Source organism: Pyrus communis, chromosome 11 (assembly GCF_041283825.1).
Source record: "Pyrus communis isolate YQ-2024b chromosome 11, ASM4128382v1, whole genome shotgun sequence".
NCBI classification, from domain to species: Eukaryota; Viridiplantae; Streptophyta; class Magnoliopsida; order Rosales; family Rosaceae; genus Pyrus; species Pyrus communis.
Genome location: NC_142575.1, coordinates 3,100,793 through 3,127,192, shown reverse-complemented (window position 1 = coordinate 3,127,192; position 26,400 = coordinate 3,100,793). Strand labels below are relative to the sequence as shown.

General features: G+C 36.9%; 3 protein-coding genes and 1 non-coding gene across 4 annotated transcripts; 3 read left to right on the top strand and 1 right to left on the bottom strand.

Annotated features, from left to right (window-relative positions):
- Nucleotides 1-9,698: 9,698 nt before the first annotated feature.
- On the top strand, nt 9,699-11,935 carry LOC137742422 (reticulon-like protein B2). The gene is made up of 5 exons (XM_068482284.2): nt 9,699-10,057; nt 10,156-10,336; nt 10,628-10,769; nt 10,869-10,938; nt 11,481-11,935. The coding sequence occupies exons 1-5, from the start codon at nt 9,856-9,858 to the stop codon at nt 11,654-11,656; spliced, it is 771 nt and encodes a 256-aa protein (XP_068338385.1). The 5' UTR covers nt 9,699-9,855; the 3' UTR covers nt 11,657-11,935.
- Nucleotides 11,911-13,765, bottom strand: LOC137742423 (protein YCF54, chloroplastic). The gene is made up of 3 exons (XM_068482285.2): nt 13,410-13,765; nt 13,077-13,309; nt 11,911-12,277 (listed from the first exon to the last, which is right to left on the bottom strand). The coding sequence occupies exons 1-3, from the start codon at nt 13,668-13,670 to the stop codon at nt 12,082-12,084; spliced, it is 690 nt and encodes a 229-aa protein (XP_068338386.2). The 5' UTR covers nt 13,671-13,765; the 3' UTR covers nt 11,911-12,081.
- Nucleotides 13,766-15,262: 1,497 nt separating this feature from the next.
- On the top strand, nt 15,263-17,670 carry LOC137742424 (bifunctional bis(5'-adenosyl)-triphosphatase/adenylylsulfatase FHIT). The gene is made up of 4 exons (XM_088680076.1): nt 15,263-15,612; nt 16,487-16,632; nt 17,159-17,257; nt 17,353-17,670. Exons 1-4 carry the CDS (start codon nt 15,297-15,299, stop codon nt 17,464-17,466), a joined length of 675 nt encoding a protein of 224 aa, XP_088536202.1. The 5' UTR covers nt 15,263-15,296; the 3' UTR covers nt 17,467-17,670.
- Nucleotides 17,671-18,692: 1,022 nt separating this feature from the next.
- On the top strand, nt 18,693-26,331 carry LOC137743208 (uncharacterized). The gene is made up of 20 exons (XR_015953014.1): nt 18,693-18,815; nt 18,894-19,006; nt 19,090-19,165; nt 19,320-19,462; nt 19,761-19,829; nt 20,270-20,353; nt 20,807-21,014; nt 21,199-21,284; nt 21,431-21,662; nt 21,784-21,907; nt 22,330-22,467; nt 22,967-23,075; nt 23,255-23,312; nt 23,527-23,698; nt 24,159-24,229; nt 24,365-24,457; nt 24,979-25,179; nt 25,271-25,458; nt 25,646-26,003; nt 26,088-26,331. It is a non-coding gene; the product is annotated as an uncharacterized LOC137743208 (transcript).
- Nucleotides 26,332-26,400: the final 69 nt, after the last annotated feature.

Genomic DNA, 26,400 nt, shown 5'->3' with positions numbered 1-26,400 from the left:
TTTGTACAAAATTAATACGAAGTTTAATACAAGGAGCTAGAACATCTAATAAGACAAATTAAGTCACCTCTTGTTAATACAATGAATTAGTAAGCATTGAACATTAGATTCCATAATTCAATCATTTTATTTGGTTTTGAGATGAGGAAGACATGCCAACAAGGAGGTTCTACACCTTGGTTTGTGTTTGTAGGAGTATGTCGAGATCCAAGCTTCCACACAAAAGGTATAAATGCCCCTCTCTTCATTTGAATAGCTATTATCCATGGGGTTTTTATGTAAGATTGTCACACCACATGTATTGTAGTGTCATCATTTTATTGTAAAATATGAATTTTGTTTTTCTGTTTATTATAACAAATGGATTAGTAATATCACATCACTCTTAATTACTTGAATTGCAAGCCTACAACCTTAAAAACAAATTATGATTGTCCTAACAAGAATGCTAAAATGTAGATTTGAGTTTAGTCAAGTCAGTTCAATTTTGTGTAATTGAAAAAAGAATTCTAAGTTGGTATATATAGGTTGAAAAGTATATTGTGAACTCTGAATAAAAAAATGTATGAAGTGTCGATTTAGTTCTGGAACTATCATCTTAGTAAAAATTAGGTCATTGAATTATTATGTAGTTGTCGTTGTTCTTAATAGACTCTACGATATCATCATCCAATGACAAATTTTTCTGAAAAGATAGTTCAAAGAATTAATTTTCATTCAAGTGATAATTTAATAACTAAAATGACAGTTTATCCTAAAAAAATTAGTGTAAGATTTGTCAGCCATTGGACGATGATATCGTGGATTCTATTAAGATAAATGACAACTACCTAATTCAATTTTCTTTTAGCAATGGTGCGTATACGTGAGAGTATGGTTGTTAGAAGCTACCACGATTGTCATGTGGTGGGGGGTTCGCCAATAATAAGGCGCTAAAAGTCATGGGTAAAATCAATCTTGCTTTTAACCTATGACATGAGGGTGTGGTTGTTAGGACTTGGCACAAATGACATGAAGGTAATGAGTCGGATTGCTATTGAGTAATCTATTAATGAGTTGGGTAGTTATTGAATCATCTATTAAAAATCTGATAAAATATTGTTTGTCAGACTTAAATATTAAGCATAACAATATTCTTGTATAACCTATTAATCGGACATGAAATGACACAAACCGTTAACTATTTGAGTCATTTTTTGATCATCTATTAAGAATTAATTAAAATAACAAGTTTGACACGACATAATTTTTTAAAATAATAAATATAATATGAAAACAATATGAATACAATAAATACAACTCGCTTGCCTGACCTAGCTCTAATAATAAGGCGTTTAATCGGACATAATTTCTTAAAATAATAAATATAATATGAATACAATAAATACAACTCGCTTGCCTGACCTAGCTCTAATAATAAGGCGTTTAATCGATCATGCTTTCAAGCTAGCCATGACGTGAGGGTATGGTTGTTGGAAGCCAGCAGGTTTTTGTTTTGTTTTGAGGGTTTGTCGTCCTCCAATAATAAGGCGTCAAGGGTCAATGGTAAAATTGATCCCATAATTATGTCTGACCCATGATTTGACATGCCTTGACTCGTGAAAGAAAAACTTTCTTAGCCTAACTTGATGGATCAAACAAGTGCAAGCGGGGAAGAGATCATCCGCATCTCTTCCACCAAGGTTATCAGATCAAATGATTTGGATATTTTAAAATTTTATTTAATGGTAAAAATTATTATAAATTTTAAGAAATCAAAATAGATTGACCATTTGATAAAATTTCAAAAGCTCAAATCACTTAATTCAATAATTTTGATGGAAGAAATCTGGAAAGAATCTATTTCTGCATGCAAGCACATGCACATACTTGCGCAACGTTGTGCGTTGTAAATTCGTAATGTAAGTTAGAGTGAAAGGAGACAAGAATGGAATGTAAAAGATGAATGTTCATCAGTTGTAAAAACTATGCTATAATTTTTGTGATATCTTCCGCATAAAAAAAAAGGGGATGAGGATACTTTCTAGATTCTTTTGTGAAGATTTTAGGGATTTTTACATCATAACCATTCATCGTATATTATGCGGTCAGTTTTCGTTAAGTACTATTTATATTTAATTTTAAATAAATACACGATATACGATAAACGATTAGGATATAAGATTCTCTAGGATTCCCATAACTTAAATCCGGATGGAATCCAAATCCCAAAAAGGATGTGATCTCTCTAAAAACGCGACATTTGTGTCCACCTACTTTTACACCTTCACTGCATTTACTCCTCTATTATTTTCTAACAAATTTGATAAAGAGAACTTTAACGAAAAGTTCATAGTAGTGTTCATTTTAATGAAAAAATCAAAGTTAATCCTGATACTATTTACTTTATCCTTTATTTTGTCCTTATCGTTAAACTCAAAGTTTTCAAACTCTTTTCATTAGTTTTCCTTTTGAAAAAAAGGCTCACGGAATCACCAATAAATATTCATCCTCCACACCTTCATTTCTACCAATAGAGACCCCAATTTCACTGGAAACCACCGTGACTAGGTTGGCCAGCGCCGTCGTCCTCCTCATCGCCTTTCGCAGCCGGTAGCCGAAACCTTATCGGAGACATTTACTCTTGTTTTATACGGTGCCCTACTTTACAAATCCAAAACCCTAGGCTTTTCTAGACTCGTACCTTGCAGTTAGGCGTCGCCCTCAATCTATGACAACCATTAAGTCTTTCTTCTTCTTCGTTCTCCAACTATTGTTCTCGTATTTGTTTCCAATAAAATTAAATTGTAAAATTAATTGGGGATTTTGCAGGATTGCAATTCGAGAACTCGTGCGACGTTAGGGTATTTTCGAAGTTGAGGAACGCGTACTGTTTGGTCTCCATCTGTGATCACGTGTGCCTCCCTTTTTTTTTTTCCAAATTTAAGAGATAACAAAGGAGTAAAATGCATTTAAGGTGTGTAAAATCGATCATGCTTTTAACCTAGCTATGGCGTGTTTAGAAAGTCAGAGGATCGAATATAGTTCAAAAACCATCTTCAATCGAAGGTCAGGCCAAAGGGCTTTTGGCCCCATGAAATCTGAAAGGGCCAAAGGGCCAACCGGCTGGCTGGCCTGCCCCAGGTCGGGCTCGATTTCAAATTTCCAACGACTACTTGCTAACATCAGCTAGCCATTATAAATTTCTTTATTTTTAGAAAAATGTTTAACTACAGGTTTTAGGCGAAAATGTTTTAAAGAATATTTAATTATAGGCCCACAAAGTATGTTTAATTAAAGATTTGGGTGTTATTTTTATAAGTTTTGGAGGTTGCTCAAGTTTCTCCCACTGCCAATGTGGGACTCCCACCCACTTCCTTTGTTTTTTATTTTATTTTATTTTTTACACTTCTCCAATGTGGGATTCCCGTAGCGAATTAAAAAATCTGGCCCGCTCCCGATTACGTGTCCTTTTGACCCTTCGCCCGTTTAGAAAGGAATGGTTTTCTCGCCGCCGTCTCACTCAAGGAATCTCGACTCGCTTTTCCTATTCACTAGCACACTGCGCGCTACAGCAAGCAGCCCCTTACTAGTTTTTAAATAAAACCTTTCATATTTGACTTGAAATATATAAGTTGTATTTTTTTAATTTTAGTTATAGTTTTTAAATTTTAGTTGTAGTTTTAAATTTAAATAATAAATTATGTCTGGCCCTTTGGCCCTCGGTTGGAGATGGTTTTTAGTGATAGGGCTAAAACGAGCCCTATGGCCCTTTGGTCCTTTAGCCCTCAGTTGGAGATGGTAAGAAATATGACAATATAATGTTCATTAAAATATTAATTTCTTGGAGGACCAGAGGGCTAAAACAAGTCATCTGGCCAGCCTTCGATTGGACATGGCCTAAGTAAGTGGACAATTATCGCATATTTTTTTGTGCAGAAGATTTGAACTCGCAATATTTGCCTGTTTTGAATGCCTAAAAGGGGATATTTTTAATTGCTCATCTTGATTGAGCATTTAAATTTAAAGAAGATACTCCTTTATAAAATATGTTATGTGATTATTGTGTGATTCATTATAGAATTAAGTACCTAAAATCCTTCAATCCTATAGTGTAATTTTAAATTGGTCTCAACACAAGTACTCAACTGATTGAAAATGTCACATCCATTAAGCCTAAGTTAACTTTTTTGTTAAATGTACATGTGACAACAACGGGTCTCACTTTTTAGCTTACATAATAATAAAACTAACTTCAAAAAGGCATGAAGGTGAAAAAATAAGGGGTAAGTTACATTTTACTCCCTCAGGTTTGGGGTCGATTGCAACCTCATACAACATCTTTATAATATTTCAATTTCATACGTTTACTTATCATTTTATTTCAATTTCATACATCCGTTACAAAATTCATTAAGTAAACAGTTAACTGATAACGTGTCAAATATGGGATCCACATATGTGCTACCGTAGTTGCCAAATTTGTGCCATGTGGCAAAAAAAAAAATCTATGTATTAAAAAATAATAATTTAATCAGAATATTAAATACTAAAATAATTAATTAAAGAAAAGTTTTTTTATTTTTTATTTTTTTAAAGAAACCCTAAAACCCATGTCTTCTCCGACCCACTCCTTCCCTCTTCACCTCCCCAACCCACTTTCTCCCTCCACTCCACTCTTTTCACCTCCCTTCCATTCTTTATCCCTAGAGACCCACTCATCCCTTTTCACCTCCCTAACCCACCTTCTCCCTCTCATCCACACTCTTCACCTCCTCTCCCTTTTTCTCTCCCCAGATCAACCTGCACGTAACCCTAATCCCCAAAATTTTGTTAGCCCCAATTTTGAGCATTGGATCAAGTTGTCGCTAAATGACTCGATTTTGGGCAGCCATAGTTTGGAATCGGAGGTCGGACATGAAATTTGATGGGGGTGTTGAGCCAGGTGTCAAGGATCTCGACGGTGGCGAAGACATTGGAGTTGTTGATGAAGCGGGAGTTCTGGGCGTCGGAAGGGGTAAGACAAGTGGCGGCTTGCGAGCGGGTTACCAAAGGGAGAGATGTTGCAGCGGGAGGAGATGAGGAGGTGATGGGCTTTGTCTGGCCTTCACTTTCGTCCCTTGAGAGTGAACGAGAGCTGCTGGCTAACATTAGGGTGAAGGGCACCATTTGGAAGAAGAAATCGAGGCAAGGGTTTGGGGTGGTGATAAAGGTGGGGGGAAAATTGGGGGTCTTTGGGTTGCTCGGAGCTTTGCGGATTAGGAAATTGATGGTGGTGGTGTTGTAAGGAGAAGCTTGGTGCAGAAGTGAGGGGAAGAGGTGGTGATGGTGGTGCTGAAGGGATAAGCTTGGTGCATAAATGATGGGGAAGGGGGTCGTGATGGGGGACGGGGTTGGTGACGAGAGAATGGGTGGCTCGAGTAGGCAAGGGGGTGGTGGTGGAAGAAGGGGCGGGGAAGATAAAGAATTTGTAATTTTTTTAAATTAATTATTTTAATATGTTAATAATCAAATTAGATTTTAATTTTTTATTAATTGTTTATGCCACGTGGCACACGTTTGTTAGCCACGTTAGCACAAATATGGATCTCATATTTGCCACATCATCAATTAACAGTTTACTTAACATATTTTCTAACGGATGTATGAAATTGAAATAAAATAATGGGTAAAGTACAAAAAACTACCTCAACTATTGGTATCACGACACTTTCATACCTCATTTTTTTAAATTGACAATGTCATACCTCATTTTTAGAATTTGGTCCAATGTTATACCTTCCGTTACTTGATCGTTTACTTTTCAGTTAAATGCTGACGTGGCTTGATTCGGGACCCACTTTCTATTAAAAATTTAATAAAATATTATTAAAAACTATAAAAAAAAATTTAATATTTTTAAAATAATAAAGAAAAAAAAAATCCAACCCAACCCTCTGTTCGTCCCTACCCAACCCTCTCTCTCTCCCCATCTTCATCTTCTTCCCTTCTTAATCTTCAACCAAAAAAATAAAAATTGAAAACCCATCAACCCCCCCCCCCCCACCACCCAAGAAGGAGGAAGAAGAAAAGGAAGAAAAAAAAAAATCCAACCCAACCCAATTCGGCCCTCTCAACCCCCTGCAACCTAGAAAGAAGAAGGAGGAGGAAGAAGAAAAAACAGAAGAAAAAAAAAAAAAAAAAAAAAAACCCAACCCAACCCAGTTTGTTCCACCCCCCCCCCCCCCACCGCAAACCTAACCCCCTGCCAATCCCAAATCCACCACTCTCATCCATTCTTCACATTCTATTCCGCACCCATCTTCTCGCCGACGGGATCTGGGGTTTTTTTTTTTTTTTTTTTCTGGGTTGCAGGAGGGAGAAGAGGGGGTGGGGAGGGGGGAAGACAAACTGAGGGTGGGTGCGGGGGGGGGGGGAGACAGATTGGATTTTTTTTTTTTTTTTTTTTTTGGGTTACAGGTGGGGGGAAGGGGGAGGGATGAAGGAGGGTTGTTTTCTTTTTTCTTTTTTTACTTTTTTTTTATTTTAATATTTAAAAAATATTAAATAAATTTTTTTAGTTTTTAATAATTTTTTAATAGAAAGTGACCTCGAATCAAGCCACGTCAGCATTTAACTGAAAAGTAAACGGCCAAGTAACGGAAAGTATAACATTGGACCAAATTCTAAAGATGAGGTATGACATTGTCAATTTTAAAAGATGAGGTATGAAAGTGTCGTGACACCAATAGTTGAGGTAGTTTTTTGTATTTTACCCTAAAATAATAAGTAAATGTATGAAATTGAAATGCTTTAAAGATGTTGTTTGAGGTTGCAATCGACCCCAAACCTGAGGGGGTAAAATATAATTTGCCCAAAAATAAAAATAAATAAACAACTTCACAAATAAAATGGAAAACAAAAATGAAGATTGGAAAATATCAAGCCCCCCTCACATTTCCAAGCTTAATCTGCGATCACTGAAACCCCATCCCAACCTGTATATTTAAAACCAACCAGTTGGGAATATTATGGTTAACATTAATATTAGTTGTCTCAAAATCTAAATTTCAAATATAGACTAAATAATATGGAACTCAATGATCAAATGGATATTGATTGAGTCGAAAATGGACCAAATTGAAATTACATCAATCAGGCAATCTCATAACAAATAAGAGGGGTTAAGAATTGAGATAGAGTTTTAAGGAGTTTGTTTTTGTTCATGTCAATTCCTTCGCCAATTCTTGACTCGTAAAGCTTCGAATTCTTCTTTGTGGGCAGTGAAAATGATGGTGGCCGCATCATGGCAGTCCATACCATTTCAGTAACCTCCATTACCTTATTCTCGATGTTGGCGGCTGGAGTTGTAGTGTGGAGTTAGCGATTGTGCATTGGGTTTGTTGGTGATAGCCTGATGGGGGGTGACTGTTAGTTGGTGAAGGCTATGCTTCCATGACATTCTATTGATTTTTTAGACAAAGTAAGTCCTAGTTAATTTAACAGAAATTTAACTGGGGCTTAATTGATGTGACATTTTCAATAGGTTGGATATTTATATGAAATGTTTAAAAAGGTTGAGACCAATTTGAAATGACACTAAAAGGTTGAAGAGTTTTAGGTACTTAATCCTTTTATTATGTATTGCAATTGGACATGTCCATATGTTTACAACATATGAGTCGCCTTTTGCTATACAACAATATTTTGCATTAATAAGTGGGGGATTGGAGCTATACCAACAATGTCACATCCCGGCCTCGACCTCCACCACATTTGAGGCTCAACTCCACCGTAGCATGATATTGTCCACTTTGGGCCCCGACCACGCCCTCACGGTTTTGTTTTTGGGAACTCACACGAGAACTTCTCAGTGGGTCACCCATCATGGGATTACTCTTGTGTGCTACTCGCTTAACTTTGGAGTTCCAATGGAACCCGAAGTCAGTGATCTTCCAAAAAGCCTCGTGCTAGGTAGAGATGAGAGAATATATATATATATAAGACTTACAGGATCCACTCCCCTGGGCGATGTGGGATGTTACAATCCACCCCCTTAGGGGCCCGACGTCCTCCTCGACACACTTCCGGCCAGGGATTGGCTCTGATACCAAATTGTCACATCCCGGCTCGAGCCCTCACCACATCCCGGGCTCGACTCCACTGTAGCACGATATTGTCCGTTTTGAGCCCCGACCACGCCCTCACGATTTTGTTTCTGGGAACTTTCACGAGAACTTCCCAGTGGGTCACCTATCATGGGATGGCTCTCGCGCGCTACTCGCTTAACTTCGGAGTTCCAATGGAACCCGAAGTCAATGAGCTCCCAAAAGGCCTCGTGCTAGGTAGAGATGAGAATATACATATAAGGCTTACATGATCCACTCCTCTAGGCGATGTGGGATGTTACAAACAAGGTGTTTGCATAATAATGTGGTAATGAATTCACTTTTCATGAAAGTTAAACCTATGGCCTTTCATGTACAAATAAAGAAGAATACTACTATAATGTAGTAGTGGTAGCAGTAGTAGTAGTGATATTATGAGTTGGCTTTTATGAATGGGTGTCTATAATATTGTTCTTGAGGTTCAAGAAATTAAGGTCTTGAGTTAAAAGAAACAATGTGATTAATGGTATTTCTCTTTAACTGTAAGTGACAAGTCTCAGGTTTGACTCACTTAATTGACGAGTTCGATACCTGAGTATTCTAATTAGCAATACTCTTCTGGTATAGAAATATTCTTGTTAAGTTTAAAGAACTATATAGTTTAGGAAGAATGATATATATATATATATATATATATATATATATATATATATATATATTACAATTATATAAAAATTTATCATTTATACAAGCTATATTGAGAGAGATATTTGAGCACACCTTGAGTTCTAGTTTATAACAAATGTTTTTAATCACTTGAGCTATAATTAAGCCCCTAACTACTTTATAACAATGTTTTAAAACTAGTAGATAGATCAACATAGAATAAATGTGTGACACATTTTTATACATTTATCAGACATACAATTCATATTTTACATAATTATTTGCAATTATTATTGGTGTGGTATTTGTTTATTAAATATATCAACATGGTTGATATATTGACTTTTTGTTGTTTTCACATTCGTCGGGAAGAGAATGTGTTTGCGGATAGTTTTGATAATCTGAGCTTGTCTTATTCATCTTTGATGTGGCATGACTTCCCTCCTTCAGTACTTCTTGCTGATTTGCAGTTGAATTTCTAAGCTTGATTGGTTTCTGATTTTCAAATTAACAGTTCCCTTTATTACTTCATTTTGCAAGGTTTTGGTTGATGATGTCCGAATGTGGTTTTGTCTTCACCCTTGTATTATTAATAACACTTATACAAATTTACACGAGAGAGCAGGGGGATTTTTTTTTTTTGGGTACTATAGTCCTCTTTGCTTTCAGAGAGGATAAGTGCCTCGCACACAACTATTACCGAAGAACTAATATTGTTCTACAATTGTATACATAAAAAATGTAACTACAAAGAGATTTGAAGCCAAATGGTCACCCGAACCCCAATGTTCTATTGGCCCTTCGCCGTTATCTCTTCTATCAAAAGAAATAGTACTAAACTACTTTCCAAAAACACGTGGTCACAAGACAAGAGGTGTTGTGGAGGGTAGAGAAACATGCACCGCGCCAGAAGATCAAAGCCTTCCTCTTCCTCATATTTAAGTTGGGATTCAGATTTGTGAGAGAGAGAGAGAGAGAGAGAGAGAGAGAGAGAGAGAGAGAATGAGTTCAATGAAACGTTGTTTGATGTGATTTTTGCATGCAATTCTTAATCTGTTTTGTTGGTGACATGCATTGCAGGTTGAGTGGTTAAGAGAGTGATTAATGTAATTACAATTTATACATGCATAGAAACATTAAACGTATACATAAAATGCTGGATCCGGTGGATGTGGATATTGCAGATTCTGATTTTCTCACCAACCAATCAGATCTTGATGACTCTTCCGACTCCGACATTGATAATTACTGCTTGGCTTTTACATGCAAGAACCGATTGTTTGGTCGCCAGAAGCCTCTCCATGTTGTCCTTGGCGCCGGTGTATGTACGTAGATTGTAACTGTAATTTTTCTTTTCCATTCTGATTGCTGTAAATTCAAGACTACTTATTAATCTAAAGTGAAATTAATTATTGTTTTTCAGCTGCTGATATTATACTTTGGAGGAACAAGCAGATCTCAGCCTACATTTTTATGGGTGCAACACTCACATGGCTTCTATTTGAGAGATTAGGTTATAGTTTGGTTGTGTTTTTTTGCCACGCTTCATTGCTCTCCTTGACAGCCTTGTTCTTGTGGTCGAATTTTGGTTCCTTAATCCATGTGTGAGCTCCTTGATTTTCTTTCATTTAAATGGATTCAAAACGGAAAATATGCATAAATTGAACCGGTTACAAACTTTTGTCGAAAATAGTACTAGGAGGACATCAAACAGACAATAAGTTGTATATAAATCACGTTTTAATGCCCTTTTATTGTATGTTTAGGGTTCCTCCGGTTATGTTTTTCATTTGAGTTTGCAAGCGGTTATGTTTGTGCTTTTTTTTTTTTTTTTAATTGGTATTTTCATAGGTGTCTGTGTTATGATTTCTGGATAGAATATGATCATGAAACAGGTCTGCACCAGAAATTCCAGAGATTGTAGTACCACAGCACCTGTTTATGAGGACTGCTATTTCCATGACAACTACATATAATCAAGCATTAAGATCATTTGGGCAAGTAGTTTTTGGGACAGACATAAGAGATTTCCTCGCGGTACCAACATTTTTATCTGCTTCTAGGCTTTGTTTATGCTCTAAGAATAGTAAGTTTTGATTGAATTTTTCAACTTTGACGTAATGAACTCGTTTGCAGGTGGCTGCAACTTTGTGGGTTCTGTCTGTTGCCGGAAGCCGGTGCAGTTTCTTGAGCTTCCTTTACTTAGGTTTGCATCAGCTCCGGCTGTTTCATCCCTACTATCGAGCTTTTAGTCCTATAGGATTATGAACTTTTACTGCCATTGTTACTGTTTGCAATGTTTACATCAGATTCCTCTTTCTGATTCTTGAATGAGTCCCCTAGAAGGCTTAGTTGATCCTCGATTTATGTTTTGCCTATTTTTTGTACATCTTCTTGTTGCATCGAAACATTTGTTCACTAATCTGCCAAGTAAAATGACAAGGTTGGTTTAGTTTTGTATAATTCTTTTGTGATTGTTCGCGCTTTGAGTCGATTGTTTCTATTCACTCTACTTCTTGCAAGCAATGTTGTACATACATCATTTTTTGCAAAGTATATGCTAATCGTGGTCGCCTCTCTTGTCAATTGTATGCTTATTTATTGCATCCGCATAGGAAGGCGGAAACGAACTTGGGACATCTAAATATTGTGAAGAAAAGTACCATTAGACTAATAGTTAGTTGGTCGTGATTTATCTGCTATATGTTCCCAAGATGAGTACTGACTCTTTCGTATCGGTTGGTGCAGTGTTTGTGATACTGATGACCGTGCCAGCGTTGTACGAGAATCTTGAGGATAGCGTGGATAGCATTGCAGAGAAAGCACTGATTGAGATAAAGAAGCAGTATGCAGTGTTGGATGGAAAAGTTCTGCAGAAACTCAAAAAGAAAGTAATTTCTTACAAGAACAAAAAGCAGCCCTAATTATTTGCCAACCTTCCTGTTTTGAGGCTCTGCTGGACTTTTCTTCTTCTTCTTCATATGGTTGGTACGGTTCATATTTCGTTCTTGCTTGTTTCGTTCCCTCGGGTTCGGATGTAGAAAAATATGTTGCTTTCTATGTGTTTCAATAGTAGCCTTGTTTCATATTTCAGTTTCTGATGTGAATGAAATCGAAAGCAACGTATAATCGTGCATGACACGAGCAAACTTCTTCATCCTTTTTGGATAGACACAACTTCTTGAATATACTCTCTTCACACATTAATAGGCAACTACAAAAGTTTAACATAAGGTGCTAACCTCCCAACACTACACATTAGCTACATGCATCAACTTAAGCTCTAGTTAGTAACAAACAGCGAAATCCACGTCGATAAAATTGAAAGGACAAGGCAAAAGGAAGTGATTTACGCTTTGACCTCCTCTTTTGATCCTGGCGGTAAGAAGGGCTCCCACCACCCGGATTCATACTTGGAATAAGGTGCTACCCATTTCTGCGGCTTCTCAAACTCGATCTTAGTTGGATTGGAGGCTAATGCTTCTTCTAGACTTGCAGCTTCAAAACTTTCTGCTAACACTCTGTCCAGTCTCAGCTTCATAAACCTGCCGGCGCAAAATATGATCAGATTCAGAGACACTGCCACCATTGTAAGCGTCACAACTTTCATATTTCTACTTATGTACACCACATGAAGATACTTCTCATATCGAAACATCATGTCATCTAATTTTATTTTTTTTAGCTGAGAAGGAATTGTTGTTAGCATATCTACACTTCAATCGTGTAGAATCTCATTTTACATAGTTGTTACCTTGGTAGACAACGTAATCATTCTCAAGAAGCTTCAAGTTTTGGGGATTACTGGTTTTCTAACATCATATCGTAGCTCTAGTTGCCTGAGATACTGGATTCAAAAACCACTCTAAACCCCCTTTCCATCACTTATTTGTTAAATTAGAAGATGCAAGGTGAAGATCCACATGTATGAATCTCTATGTCCGCCTCTCAATGCGCAGGATAAGGCTGCACACGACAGACGGTGCTAGCTTGACATACAGTTAACTCTTTCTTTAACAACTTGAGCTGTTGAATTCTAGCCATTGTCTAACAGCCGATTCTACATATTGATCGATCAAATCTAGAATCTCAGCACCATCAAACTTTGTCACAATACAATTTGACACTAATAAACAAAAGCAATTCCCAATTCATTCAACCTCTGATCCTGCTAGACTACATCACTACTTAACTAACAAAACATATGTATCTAGCAACTTCGATGTAAATTTCGATCCTGAAACGAAACAAGCTCGAACAAAACAGCAAACAGAAAACAACAAATCGAAGCCGAGCAAGTTCGCAGTGATGGTGATTTAGGAGTAAAGAAAAGGGAGAACATACGTAATCCAAGGTCCGTTAGTCGAAACCAGAGCAACGGCAGGCCTTCCTAATCTCTTAGTAATGTTAGGAAACTTATCCAAGAACTTGGGCTCGATCACAAGCCAAAAGTCCTGCTCTTTGTTCTTCTCTCCATAGTATCGAAGCCGCTCACACAATTGCTCCTGGAAATGCTCCTCGTCATCGAGCATAAACTTCGCATTCGCAACCACGAAATAGTACCTGCTCGGCTTTTCCTGCATTCAGAAACACAAAAAATGGAAAATTTACAGTCTTGCATGAGAAAATGAGAAACAAAAAATGAAAAGAATTTATGGGTTGGAGAAAGAATTGAACCTTATCGGCGGAATCGGAGGAGCTGAGCTGGTCGGAGTCGACGGCGGCGACAGATGTACGGACGGAGGAGGAGGATTTGAGGGTGGTTTTGGGAGGGAAGGAGAAGAAGTGGTTGCAGCTGGAATTGGCTGAGAGAGGAAGAGAAAAAGATTTGGGTTTTGGATTTCGGATGTGGGTTTGGGAGATGGCGGTGGTTGGTTTCGATTTCACGGCGGCGGCGGCGGCCCAGCATGCCTGACCGAGAGTTGCCACGGCAGACATTGCTCCTCCTGGTTCTTCTTCTTCCTCCCCTGCGTGTCTTCCTTCGATATAATAAGCAAAGCCAGCCTTATCTAGTGTTATCTACATTACTTATCTTTTACATTATACAATTACATATTATATATGTTTTTATGTTCAAGAAAATTAGACAGGAAATCAATTTATATGGTACGGATATACTATTATTTTAGTATTTCATATTAATAATACATTATGTGAACAAAAAATTTATATATATATATATATATCCGTTGTATTATTGATACGAGACGACATAATTTCAAATAGTCTTTCTCATGACACATGAACAAATTTCTTTACAAAAAGCAAATTGAAGCAATATGATATAAATTTTGTTGCAACGTGCTGTTTATCTTGAAATGGTTTTTTTTTTTTTTTTTACGTCTAAAATGCCGTTTAAAAAGTTCACGTGTACCTTTTAAAATGGCACATTTCTTTAATTTTATGTTTAATTGGGATTTTGTTACAACGCCTAAAGTTCCAATACTCATATTAGGGGTGGCCTTATGTTCTTTTAAGAACAATGAAAAGATTGTATTTTTATACCATATTTGTACACTACATAATATAATAAATGATGTGTACATACTATATCGATTATTGTCGCATTCAAACTAATTGCTCTCATTCCTAAGTTGGAAAATCTAGAATTTGCTTCTGAGTTTAGACCTATTAATCAGTGTAATGCAGCTTAAAAAATCTTACTTGCATTACAACCAAGGGGCTTTTGCTCCCGAAAGATCGATTGCATATAAGATTTTAATAGCTCATGTGGTTTTCAGTCGTCAATTTATTTTCAACGAACACGTCTTCAAGTCGCAGGATCTCTATCCGTCAGAGTTTACAAATTCAAAATCATAATACGATTGGCAAGTATCTGGGAATCAACAATGTGGTTTTTTGGAAAGGATTAGGATTCTCCCATCTCTTCTTTCCATTTCATCCTCTCACATTCTCTTATTTTGTCTTTCTCTTGTTATAAAAAATTAATATAAGATGTTGACGTGACTTAATCGTAACCATTCAAATATGATGGGAGGAAAGGGGAGAGAAAAAAAAAAGAAGAGAGAGAATCCTACTCCTTCTGGAAAAGCAGTTCCGCTTCAAGAGCTGGTAAGCTCACTTTAATCAAGTCTCCTAGCACCACAGATAATAAAAGACTTCTCTGCATGCCCCTTCACAATAACTCACACGTAACACACCGTGATAAAAAATAAAAATAAAAAATAAAAAATAAAAAAATAAAAAAACTTTAGTTTGAATGAAAAATGACAAATAAAGATGCATTGAATAGTACTAAAAAAAATAATTTTTCGTTAAAAATGAATAATATTGAAAATATTTAGTTAAAACTCCCTAAAAAAGAAGTCTCCGGCATGCGCAGAATATGTGTAGAGAGGCTAGTTTAGGTCAAGTCTAAGGATTCCTTTTCAGGTGAAAGTTTAGGTGAATTAAAAAAAGCTTGGGATGGAGAGTGACTGAGGTGAATTCCCAGTTGGTTCAAGCCCATTGGGCCTGAGTCCTGTAATTCAAGCCCATTTATAATAAAAAAAAAAATTAAACACGGGTGGAAAGCATCAGTTCAAGTCAAGTCAAAAGCGTAAAATGCCGTTCTCGACGGTGGCTTCCACTGTTAGATCTCTCATTACACGATCGTCCTCAGTCGCCAGAGCTGCCTTCCTTCCTCCTTCCTCCTTCTCCACCTCCGCCAAGAAGCCACCAATTCCGACCCTTTCTTCTTCCCTGACCTCCGCCTCCGGCGCCATTCGTTATACTTTGTTTATAAAACCCAAACAGATGGCTTCGCAGATGTCTTCGGAGAGCTTCAAGTTCGGGCCGTACAAGATCGACGGGAGGGGAGTGTTCTACACCACCAAGCTATCCTACGCCATGGTTAACCTGCGGCCTCTTGTTCCTGGTACTTTTCGCTCACTCTTAACGCTGAATAATCAAGCATGAAAATTGAATGTAAAAGTTGCAAATTTGATGACCCAATTCTCCTTTTTCTTTGCAGGTCATATCCTTTTGTTTGCTTTGAAAGTAAATTTTGTTTTGGGATCGGTGAATAAATACGTTGTTAATTTGTTATATAAGAAAGAAAAAAAAAGTTGGCAAATTTCCTTTTTTTCTTCTTTATTAGGGATAGCGTTAGTGGGTTAAACAGCTAGTATTTAGGGGGAAGAGAATCAGTAGAGATTGAATCAACACCAGGTGTATAGGCATGGTTGCTTTTTGCCACCACGGTAAAGAGCCATCTGCAGGCTATTTCCTTGTTTTAGTGCCCTTTTTCTTGATTGGAGAATTAAGGCAGCATGTGGGGTTTGTTGACTGATTGATTGGATCATACTGGTGAGTAGTGAGTATGGATGTCAAAGGAAAGGGTGCTGGTTTTTCGTTCTGGATCGAAAAGGAAAAGTCTTTTATCCGGCTTGATTTTTGGTCCGAAACGGTTTTCTGTGGCACCAAAATGTAAGCAGCAGATGGTAGATTCAGCTGGTTGCGATGCTTGAGTCTTAAAAGCATGCTACAAAGTGCATCCCTTTTTATTATTAGATATTGACTGGTTTCTTTTGGACCACGGGTCTGTATATAGTTTATCATGGACCAATATGTGTGCCTAACTGCCTTTCTCATCTGCATATGTTGAAATACAATGGCCAAGCATCATGTGTATTTAACCCCCGACTATCCAGATTGATCCTCTTTTCCGTGTAGTTATGTGTGCAAACTTTACCCATTTTATTGTGGCACTATAGTATGCCCGATTCAATTATGCTTGACTTAACATCCTGTACATGTGCTTGTCTGCCCAAGGCGTGAAGTGAAACGCTTTGGTGATCTCACTGCTGATGAGACCAGTGACCTTTGGATCACAGCGCAAAAGGTTGGTAATCAGCTGGAGAGTTACCACAAAGCATCATCTCTCACACTTGCTATTCAAGTAAGAATTTCGGACTTTAACTCTTTTTTTGTTGGTGAACAATATTTGTGATTGGCCTGGTTTTCAGTCAGTTATTTTGCCCTTGAGATCTGTTACTGATATTACTTTTAACCAAGTGATCACTTAATGCCATATATTCATAAGTCGTTCCTGTTTATCACCACATAAAGCATACAACTTAGATCATTTTTGCTTGTTACTGTTCTAATCTAAGAGTGTATGTATCTAGATATTTATTTTTTCATGTATATTCTTATTTTGGACGTACTTTAAAACTTCCTCCAAGCTGTTAGGTTTCTTTTCACTTCCATATCACCTACCAATTATGCTTTGAACTTGTTATTTGAGGTTGAGCGGGTTACCTACTTTTCATGGGGTATTCCATGGCAACAGTTTTGCTTTATGATATTTGTTGGGAGACGGTCCTTCATTCTCAAGTTCATATCTTAGGCTCTGAAATTTTTGTTGCTGCACATAGTAATGGTTTTATGTCCCCCCAAGCCAACTTTGTCCTCATTGTTTGTAGGATGGACCCCAAGCCGGACAGAGTGTACCCCATGTTCATATCCATATCCTCCCAAGGAAAGTTGGCGACTTTGAGAAGAACGATGAGATTTATGATGCAGTAAGATTGGAAAGTCTATTTCAGGTTTTATTAACACTTACTAATTCGCATGTTTTAGCCTCGACTATTTACTTTTTCTGTGTTCAATGCTATAGCTAGATGAAAAGGAGAAGGAATTAAAGCGAAAGCTAGACTTAGACCAGGAAAGGAAGGACAGAAGCCTTGAGGAAATGGCACAAGAAGCCGAAGAGTACAAACAGTTGTTTTAGAAGGTAGAATCTGCATTGCAGATGTTCGATATGCACAGCACAATATGTAAATTTTTTCTCACTGGATGTTTCCAGTGTGTTTGGATGCGTTACTATGATTGTAGCTGGAATATTAGGGTCGGAGTTTGATAGTTGTGTAAGCGTCAGTCGGATCCCGATTTATACTCGTTTGTTTATGTTTATTGACAACAGTTTCATCATACATTCCGAACAGATTCAACCATCATTTTTCTAAATCTCGAAAGTAGTCACATTCACGACCGAAGCGTCGAACAAAAGACCATTATACAGCATGCTTAATTTATGGGGAAAAAAAAATCAATTTACGTTGCAACACCAAAGGAATTTCACAATTAACAACCAAATAGTTGTTATCGGTCCAAAAGACAAGCTTTGTGACAATAGTTGTTATAGGTTCGGTTCTGTTTCTCCAATGGCACGTGACTTATCGGTCCAAAAGACAAGCTTTGTGACAATAGTTTTAACAACCAAATACAAGGAACAAACTCAGACTTGTGCGTAGCCATATTGTCAAGAACAGATGCACCCCTCCATCAATTCGAGTTCAGATCCCTTTTTTTGCACATTACATTAATTTAAAGGAAAACTAACGAAAAAAACTTAAAAACTTTGAGTTTTAATGATAAGAACAAAATAAAGAGTAAAGTGGATAATATCAAGATTGACTTTTTAGTGTAAAATGTGGTTTTTCGTTAAAATAAACAGTACTGAGAGCATTTTGTTAAGGTTTCCTTAATTTAAAGTAGAATATTGCGTGCATGGGCCTCGGGCTGCAATGGTTGGTTTCTTTGGGCCTTCGGGGCGCCGAAGTTTTCTTCCTCAAAGAACTGGCGGGAAAAGTATTTCTACCGGTAATTGCCTTAATTAATTTCTGACGCTATATGTTATTAAAAGTACGTCTAAAACCTCAAAACTCTAAAACAAAAAAGCAGCTCAGAACTCAAAAGTGCTTTTCTTTCCTCCAAAAAATCCTTGCCAACTGATCGTCTCCACAGAAATGCAGTCCATACTCAAGCTGCAGGACCTTATCGTCTTCTGTTTCTTGTTTTCTTTTCTTTGATTTTTAGTCTAAACCTTTTTTTTGGTGTAGAAATATTTTGGGTTTTCGTCGTTTCGGCCTGTACCAGAAGGAAGTGATTGAGAAAATCATAAGGAAAACGACTCGTTGATTGTGATGGCCACCGGAAGCGGCAAGTCGTTGTGGTAAAAGGTTCTTCCTTTCCTTTCTCTTAGGGTTTTGCAAGTGCTTGATTTACTGGATTGTTTCTTTCCTCCAAAAAATCCTTGCCAACTGATCGTCTCCACAGAAAATGCAGTCCATTCTGAAGGTGAAGGGATCTTCTTCTGCTTCTTGTTTTCTTTTCTTCGGTTTTCAGTCTAATATTTTTTTTTTTTTTTGGGTGTAGAAATATTTTGGGTTTTCTTCGTTTCGGCCGTACCAGAAGGAAATGGTTGAGAAAATCATAGAGGGAAACGACTCGTTGATTGTGATGGCCACCGGAAGCGGCAAGTCGTTGTGGTAAAAGCCTCTTCCTTTCCTTTCTCTGTTGTTCGAGTAGAGTTTTACAAGTGTTTGATTTACTGGGTTGTTTCTGTTGACAGCTATCAGTTGCCTCCGTTGGTTGTCAGAAAGACCGGTGTCGTTGTGAGCCCTCTTATATCCCTAATGCAAGATCAGGTGAACCAAAGATTGTTTCTTTTTGTTGGGGTTTTTTTTTTTGTTGAATAATGGTTTATAATCATGTTATTTGGCTCTGTTTGTGTTGAAGATTAGTAATCAGTAATTGCGTGTTGTCGGAAATGGTTTGAATTTTTTTATGTTTTATTTGAAGGTAATGTCTTTGAAGCAACGAGGAATCAGAGCCGAGTTTATGGGAAGTAGTCAAACTGATTCCACTGTCCAGAGCAGAGCCGAAAGTGGTCAGTTTGATATCTTGTACATGACCCCGGAAAAGGCATGTTCGGTTCCTGCTAGGTACGTTGCCACTTTTATTTGCCATTTGTCAGTTTCAAGTTTTCCGTTCTATTGTGCACTCGTACTTGTGTGCTATATTACAATTACAAACATGAACTGGGAGTTTGGACTAGAAACTTGGACTACTACTGTCATGGATGTGTATGATGATTTTGATGAGAACTTTGTAGCCTGTCCAGTATCAAGATTTTTTTGGTATATGGGAGTATTTTAGTGGATATTACGATGTCAATATTATATTCTAGTTATTTATTTTTCTTGCGGAAATCGGTATCCTGACTCTTACGTCTTCTTGCAGTTTCTGGTCCAATTTGCTAAGTGTTGGACTCTGAGTACATTGCATATCGCAGTGGGGCTATGATTTCAGGTTACTGCTATTTCGTGGTTCTTCCTAAAATAAATTCCAATGGCTTGATTTTCATAATCTTAGTTTATGAATTGTTGGGACTTTGGCCTGTGAAATTTGTTTTGGCATCATTCTCTCCAACTTTTCTTGCTAGAACAGGATTGAGTTCCACATAGTTTCTCTGGTTTATGTTTCTTGTTACTGATCCTACTTACTTCAGTTTTCAAATAAAGTTGGCTAGTCTTTTTTTTTTTTTTTTTTCTGAGAAGAAAGAAGCGCCCACTGTGGAGCACTAGGGCTAGTTTCTTGTTTCAAAAGTGTATTTTCTGTCGTCTCACAGAGCTTCATGTGTTGATTTTGTTCCTTGTATGTATATTTCTCACTTTGTTTTATGCCTATAATTATCTTAATGTTACTTGTAATCATCATCATCTGTGCATTTCTCACTGTGGACTCTACAGGGTGGTATACAAGAAGTTAGACAAGTTACGTGCCATTCTTGTTGGTGTTCCATTTATTGCCTTAACTGCAACTGCTACAGAAAAGTATGTCTATCTCTCTATATCTCTCTGGGATTTTGATGTTCTTATCAACTGTTGCTTTTCTATTAGGGTTTTGCTTTCTTTTGCTTAACATCATCAGAATTCAACTAATAAAATTTACGACATTCTCTTTCTGTAGGGAGCTTTTACTGTCTGTTTTCAGTACCTTATATTGCAACAGAAATCTCTTTGTTCGTTGGACCACTTGTTTCTCTAATTTTGCTCACCCCTGAACTTCATAACTTAGAGAACAACTATACCAACTAGGAAGTGAGCTGTTGTCATCTAATAGTTTTGACATTTGAAAACAGTAGCACAAAACTATTCATTACTTGACCTGTTACGATCTTTTGTAACTTAACTTAACGTATATGACTATATTTCACTTTCGAATAGGTGGTTTTTTATTTTCATTTTTCTGTTCAATATTTATCTATACTAATATTCATATTCCAGGGTTCGAATGGACATTGTTAATTCCTTGAAGATGCAAAACCCATATTTTGCCATAGGTTCATTTGACCGGACAAATCTGTTCTATGGTGTCAAGTCATTCAAACATGGTCAGTCATTTGTTCAGGAGCTCGTCCAAGAAGTTTCAAAATTTGTGCGCTCAGATGGTTCAACTATCATTTACTGCACAACAATTAAAGATGTTGAGCAGGTAAGCTCTTTAAATGCATTCTGTTATTCTTAACATATGTATTTTTTTTTTTATGCATGTATGGTATCTGTGTAACTTATCATTCGCATTATATCATGTGTATGATATCTTGTTTTATTCATGAATGTACATTTTTGCAGAACTTGGCTTACATTCTTTTAATGTTTTTCATTACCTTCACTAGGTATTTGGGTCACTTGAGGAGGCAGGTATTAAGGCAGGAATATATCATGGTCAAATGGGCAATAAAGCTCGTGCGGAGTCCCATAGGTTCTCACCCTATTCCATGTGTATTTAAAGTAGCACTTATAGTTGCTCCTTGTGCTATCAGTGTAATTGTTGAGTACAGCACCCGTCCATTTCTTAACCTTAGATTGCATCTGATTTGACATGATGCTTATTACTCTTTTTATCAGATTGTTTATAAGAGATGAACTTGATGTCATGGTTGCTACAATTGCTTTTGGAATGGGTATCGATAAGCCAAACATAAGGCAAGTGATACATTATGGTTGCCCAAAGAGTTTGGAGTGTTATTACCAGGAAAGTGGACGATGTGGTAGAGATGGTATTGCATCTGTCTGCTGGCTTTATTACACTAGAAGTGACTTTGCAAAAGCTAAGTTTTACACTAGAGAGCTACATTCTGTAAGTGCTTATTTTGTTTCTGTTGTAGGATATGGCTAAATATTTATGGATGCTATTCTGTAACTTCTTATTTTGTTTCTATTTTTCTGCCTCATGATTTTTGTGGGCTTCTAATCACCAGGAAAGTCAACGTAAAGCTGTTGTAGAGTCATTGATGGCAGCAAAACAGTATTGCTTACTGACAACTTGCAGAAGGAAGTTCTTGCTTGGTCACTTTGGGGAAAAGTTTCCAGCTGATAAATGCGGTATGGATCTGCGTTCTTCATTGGAATTCCTGAGTTCTGTCTCCCTAAATTTTAGTGTTGAAGTTTTAATCTGCATCCGTGTGCTATAGGTCAATCATCTGCCTAATTTACTCATTGCTAGCTTTTGATGCTAGGATTTAAATTCGGGTCCTTGTTTCAATAAAATAGTAGAACGTGCTGGTGGTGAACTTGACAGAGATGATATAATTACATGTTAACGTCCAAGGGACTGCTTAGATTATATAGTTTGAAAGTTTTTATAATAGTTGAAGTTGTTTCGTAAAATGTTTTTTGATTATAATATTAGATTGAAATATAATTGTTTTACAGCTTTAGCATCACCTGCATCAATATTCCATGGCAGATAATCTTACAACTTAAACTGAACCAATAATTATGCCGTGGCTTAAATGTGCTTGTAGGTAATTGTGATAACTGCATTTCCACAAAAGAGGGAGCGGGACATGTCTAGAGAAGCATTTCTTCTAATGGCCTGCATTCAATCATGTAGGGGTAAATGGGATCTCAATATTCCTGTAGACATTCTTCGTGGCTCTCGAGTAAGTTGTAATGCATTTTTGAAACACAGTCTACCATGTTTATCATTGATGTTGCATAAGTAATACTGTGAGAATCTAAAATGTGAATGTTTGGAATTCAATGATCCGGGGATCCAACGAGTTGAACTTTATGGACAAAAGTTGTTTTTCCCTGGATTCATTTGGTATTGTTCAAGCCTTCAAGGGGAAAATCTTTATTTTTAGCCTTGTATTTTAGCTCAAGAGATGTCTTTGTTTGCGGTCTTCAAAGACTTATATGTCTTGCTAACATTGTAGGAATAAAATTCAAATTAACTTAATGATATAAACACGTGAGTGATAGAAACCGAAAGTTGTAACTCAAAAATTTGATAGGAATGTTTTTTACAGTTAGCTTCTGTTAAACTTTGAAAGCGCCTCGCCCTAAAGTGCTTTAAAATGTCATTTTTCAGTTGCTGTTGTTTTTTTAAACTTTTATGTCATTGTGATACTCATGGTGATCTTTCCTTGTGGCATACAGGCTAAAATAATTATCGATGCCCAATATGACAAGCTTCCACTGCATGGTCTTGGGAAGGACTATTCATCAAATTGGTTGAAAGCACTTGGTTACCAATTAATCTCTTCTGGTATATAAGGGTAACTTTTTTTAAGCCGTAGTAATTAAGCACAAGAAGATTTTTACTAATTTTTAATATTCTTTCAGCTGATCTCCTTGCTCTGAGTATTATGTTTGACATTTTAGTACCGGAGGCATATGAACGCTTAATTGGTCAGTTTATGAGTTAAAATGCTCTTTTTAATACAGGTTATTTGATGGAAACAGTAGATGACATATACAGAACTGTGAGGTGTACTATTGTGAGGTATACTATTTTCCTTTATTCTGTTTTTGCAGAAGGTAAAACTTTAGAATAAATCTCGTCGAGGTCCATTTATTATTTTAACGATACTAAATGCCACCCGAAATGACCCTTCTCTGTTGTTACGAATAGGTATTTTTTTCTTTTTCTTGAATTTCAATTTCAAAACTCGAAATGTAAATGATTGAATTTGAGTTTTCTTTTGTTCGTGCATCAGTCTTAGTCCAAAGGCGTACCAATTTCTCAGTTCTGCTGGACCCGATCATCAACCACCCCTATTCTTGCCAGTGACCAGTGAAATGGTCGATGATGAGGATAATAAACATGCATCCGGCGAAGTTGGAGAAATTAAGAGTTCGGCTACTCTGGAATGTGAAGGATTCTCAAAGGTTTGCAATACGAGCATTATTGTGTTTATTCACCTTAGTTAATCAATGTTACATGCGTATATTATCAAAATTTACTGTATAGTGGAGTCATTCAGTAGCAAAAAGTTGGAAAGCCTGAAGCTGCAGCAAGTTTTCAATTACTTTTACAACCTTTGATGTGGAAAGTTTTTTAAAAAGTCATCTATTTTCTTTACAAATGGTATAAATCGTCGTTGCTGTTTCCTTTTCTCTTCTGTTAAGTTTTATTATTAGTTTTTCCGTCCCTTCAGCTTCCCTTAATGAGCTGCCAACTTGAATAACTGAACCACTTAGACATCATTTGAATTGAGAAATCTACGTAAAGTTTGTTACAGTTGATCTTGGGTTATCGATGAAAGTTGATTCGCTGTTTTGATGCGTGTTTATTTTTTCATCTCTCCTTTACAGTTTACCTTTTTTATGCATTTTCATTTTCTCTCAGGCGGAGAAACAACTCTACCACATGCTTTTAGAAGAGAGAAGGAAGCTCGCAAGAAGTCTTGGAACTGCTCCGTACGATCTCTTTTTAATTATAGAGTCAAGACAACGATTCCAAATATTTTTATCCCATAATGTCTAAACAAGAAACTTTCTTTTAATGTTTTCACCCACAAACATTGATTTTCATCCAGATTTTACTCTTTTCAGATATGCTATTTGTGGTGATCAAACAATAAAAAAATTGCTTTAGCAAGACCATCTACCAAAGCAAGGCTAGCAAAAATCGATGGCGTCAACCAGGTATGTCTTGCACAGAGCAATAGCAAAGCTTTCTGTGTGTATATATATCCGTTCTCCTGTGTGATAGTTAACTAGGATCTTAACTATAATTGGCAAACCAACTAAACCCTCGTAGTTTACTAGTTAAAAAATTTCTTCTCAAACTCTTTATTTCTTAACGACAAGGATTTGATACATTGCATTGATGTGAAACAAGTTTTGACGCTGATACGTCGTTTGAGTTTTCCGACTGAATATATTCTGTTTGTAGTAATCAACTAATTATGTCCTTCGGTTGGCAAAGGAACTTGAATATGTACCGATCAATACCTGGTTCACGATTCTCTATCACACACTTTTTACTGACTGATGGCTTCCAGTTCTATCCAGAATGTTTATTGGACATAATTATCTAAATGGTCAAAAATTCGTTGCAGGATTGAACATGACAGTGCCTTTCCGCGTGCTATAATTCATGAAAATAGAAGCATTTCTTTCCGTAAAGGTTAATTTTGTAATGACATCCTTTATATATGTTGTAGCACCTTGTAGTGACACATGGAAACAATTTCCTTCGGATCATCCGGAATCTATCACGAGGACTAAATCTTCCACTGGATGGAGAGGCAACCGTACAAACTACTACTATTACGAGAAAAGTCTATCCAAAAAAGTTAATGCCAGCAAGGTTTGAAGCTTGGAAATTGTGGCATTTAGAGGGGATGTCGATTCAGAAAGTTGCCGTATGTTTTCAGATATTCAGTATTTACTATGGATCATTATCTTTTTCTTATGCTTCATTTCTTACGTTGCATAGATCTTCCTTAATCACAGAACTTCCCCAGTAGATCCGCTCCTATTAAAGAGCAGACTGTTCTTGGTTATCTGGTAGAAGCAGCTCAAGAAGGATGTGAAATTGATTGGATCTAACACATGAAGTTCTCTCAGATATTCAGTGTGCCATTTCAAAGGTTGGCCCTACGGAAAGGCTAAAGCCTATCAAAGACAAATTGCCAGAAGACGTGAGCTTCAAAACCTTTGCCTTGTTTTGGCAGTTCATGTTTAATTATGCTATTAATGCCTCTGTCTAATTAAGTGTATATCCGCAGTGTACGTGAATCTATACTTTATATGTGCTTAATACTCATATAGACGGGCCATTTACGTGCAATTATTGTTTATCTAATTGAACATGTTTTAAAATGCCAGATAAGTTACGCACACATCAAGATTTGCCTAGCAATGCAAAACCTTGGAGTGTCTCTGGAAGTGAATCAATCTAGCCTCCACGATGCACAAGAAGCTGGTCAACTTCTGAATAAGGAAACACAATCGTCACCATGTTCTGCTCGTGCAACCCCCATGGAAGAACCTCCTGAAGATAAAAATGAAGAAACCGCTTCTCTTCCCTTGACCAGGAGACAAAGGGGAAAGCAACCGAAAGAACATTTAGAGGATTTACTCCCAACGAAACGCCAAAAACTTAGGTCGTCCAGATGACAAAAGTTCTGTTGCATTGAAGGCAACGGAGAGTTCCATGTACGATTGGCTTAAGAACCAAGACGGGGTAAGTAGTGTAGTGAAATGGAAAGCTTTATTATCCTCACCTTTGGACCCTGCAAGGTAAAACTAACAAATTCAAAAAACTCAGAAGTTTGCAGATTTTGGAGCACTTCAGCGGATCTGAAGAACAATCTGTGATTGATATACGTAGCTCCCTTGAAGTTTGACTTTCTAATATATAAAAAGAACAATATCTATATGGTTATCGAATTGTAAAAGGACGGGTTGTCAAGCTGCTGAATAGACTACGTATGTTAAACTGTTCGTACGGCACTTGTGAAACCTTAAAATTTTAACCCGAAAGATCAAGAGACAGTAAGGTAACGTTTGAATTGATTGGTTTCAGTTGCCAACAATGAGTGATTCTGATTCTACTCTCGAACTGAAATGCCTTCCGCCAA

What these genes read in the sequence shown, in the direction of transcription:
- LOC137742424 (XM_088680076.1), top strand. Translation starts at nt 15,297, where the DNA reads ATGCCGTTCTCGACGGTGGCTTCCACTGTTAGATCTCTCATTACACGA. An exon ending in CTCTCACACTTGCTATTCAA is followed by an intron (nt 16,633 to 17,158) that starts GTAAGAATTTCG and finishes CATTGTTTGTAG; the next exon opens with GATGGACCCCAAGCCGGACA. An exon ending in ACGATGAGATTTATGATGCA is followed by an intron (nt 17,258 to 17,352) that starts GTAAGATTGGAA and finishes TCAATGCTATAG; the next exon opens with CTAGATGAAAAGGAGAAGGA.
- LOC137742423 (XM_068482285.2), bottom strand. Translation starts at nt 13,670, where the DNA reads ATGTCTGCCGTGGCAACTCTCGGTCAGGCATGCTGGGCCGCCGCCGCC. An exon ending in CCTCCGATTCCGCCGATAAG is followed by an intron (nt 13,310 to 13,409) that starts GTTCAATTCTTT and finishes TTCTGAATGCAG; the next exon opens with GAAAAGCCGAGCAGGTACTA. An exon ending in ACTAACGGACCTTGGATTAC is followed by an intron (nt 12,278 to 13,076) that starts GTATGTTCTCCC and finishes TTGCGCCGGCAG; the next exon opens with GTTTATGAAGCTGAGACTGG.
- LOC137742422 (XM_068482284.2), top strand. Translation starts at nt 9,856, where the DNA reads ATGCATAGAAACATTAAACGTATACATAAAATGCTGGATCCGGTGGAT. An exon ending in TTTGGTTCCTTAATCCATGT is followed by an intron (nt 10,337 to 10,627) that starts GTGAGCTCCTTG and finishes ATCATGAAACAG; the next exon opens with GTCTGCACCAGAAATTCCAG. An exon ending in ACATAAGAGATTTCCTCGCG is followed by an intron (nt 10,770 to 10,868) that starts GTACCAACATTT and finishes ACTCGTTTGCAG; the next exon opens with GTGGCTGCAACTTTGTGGGT.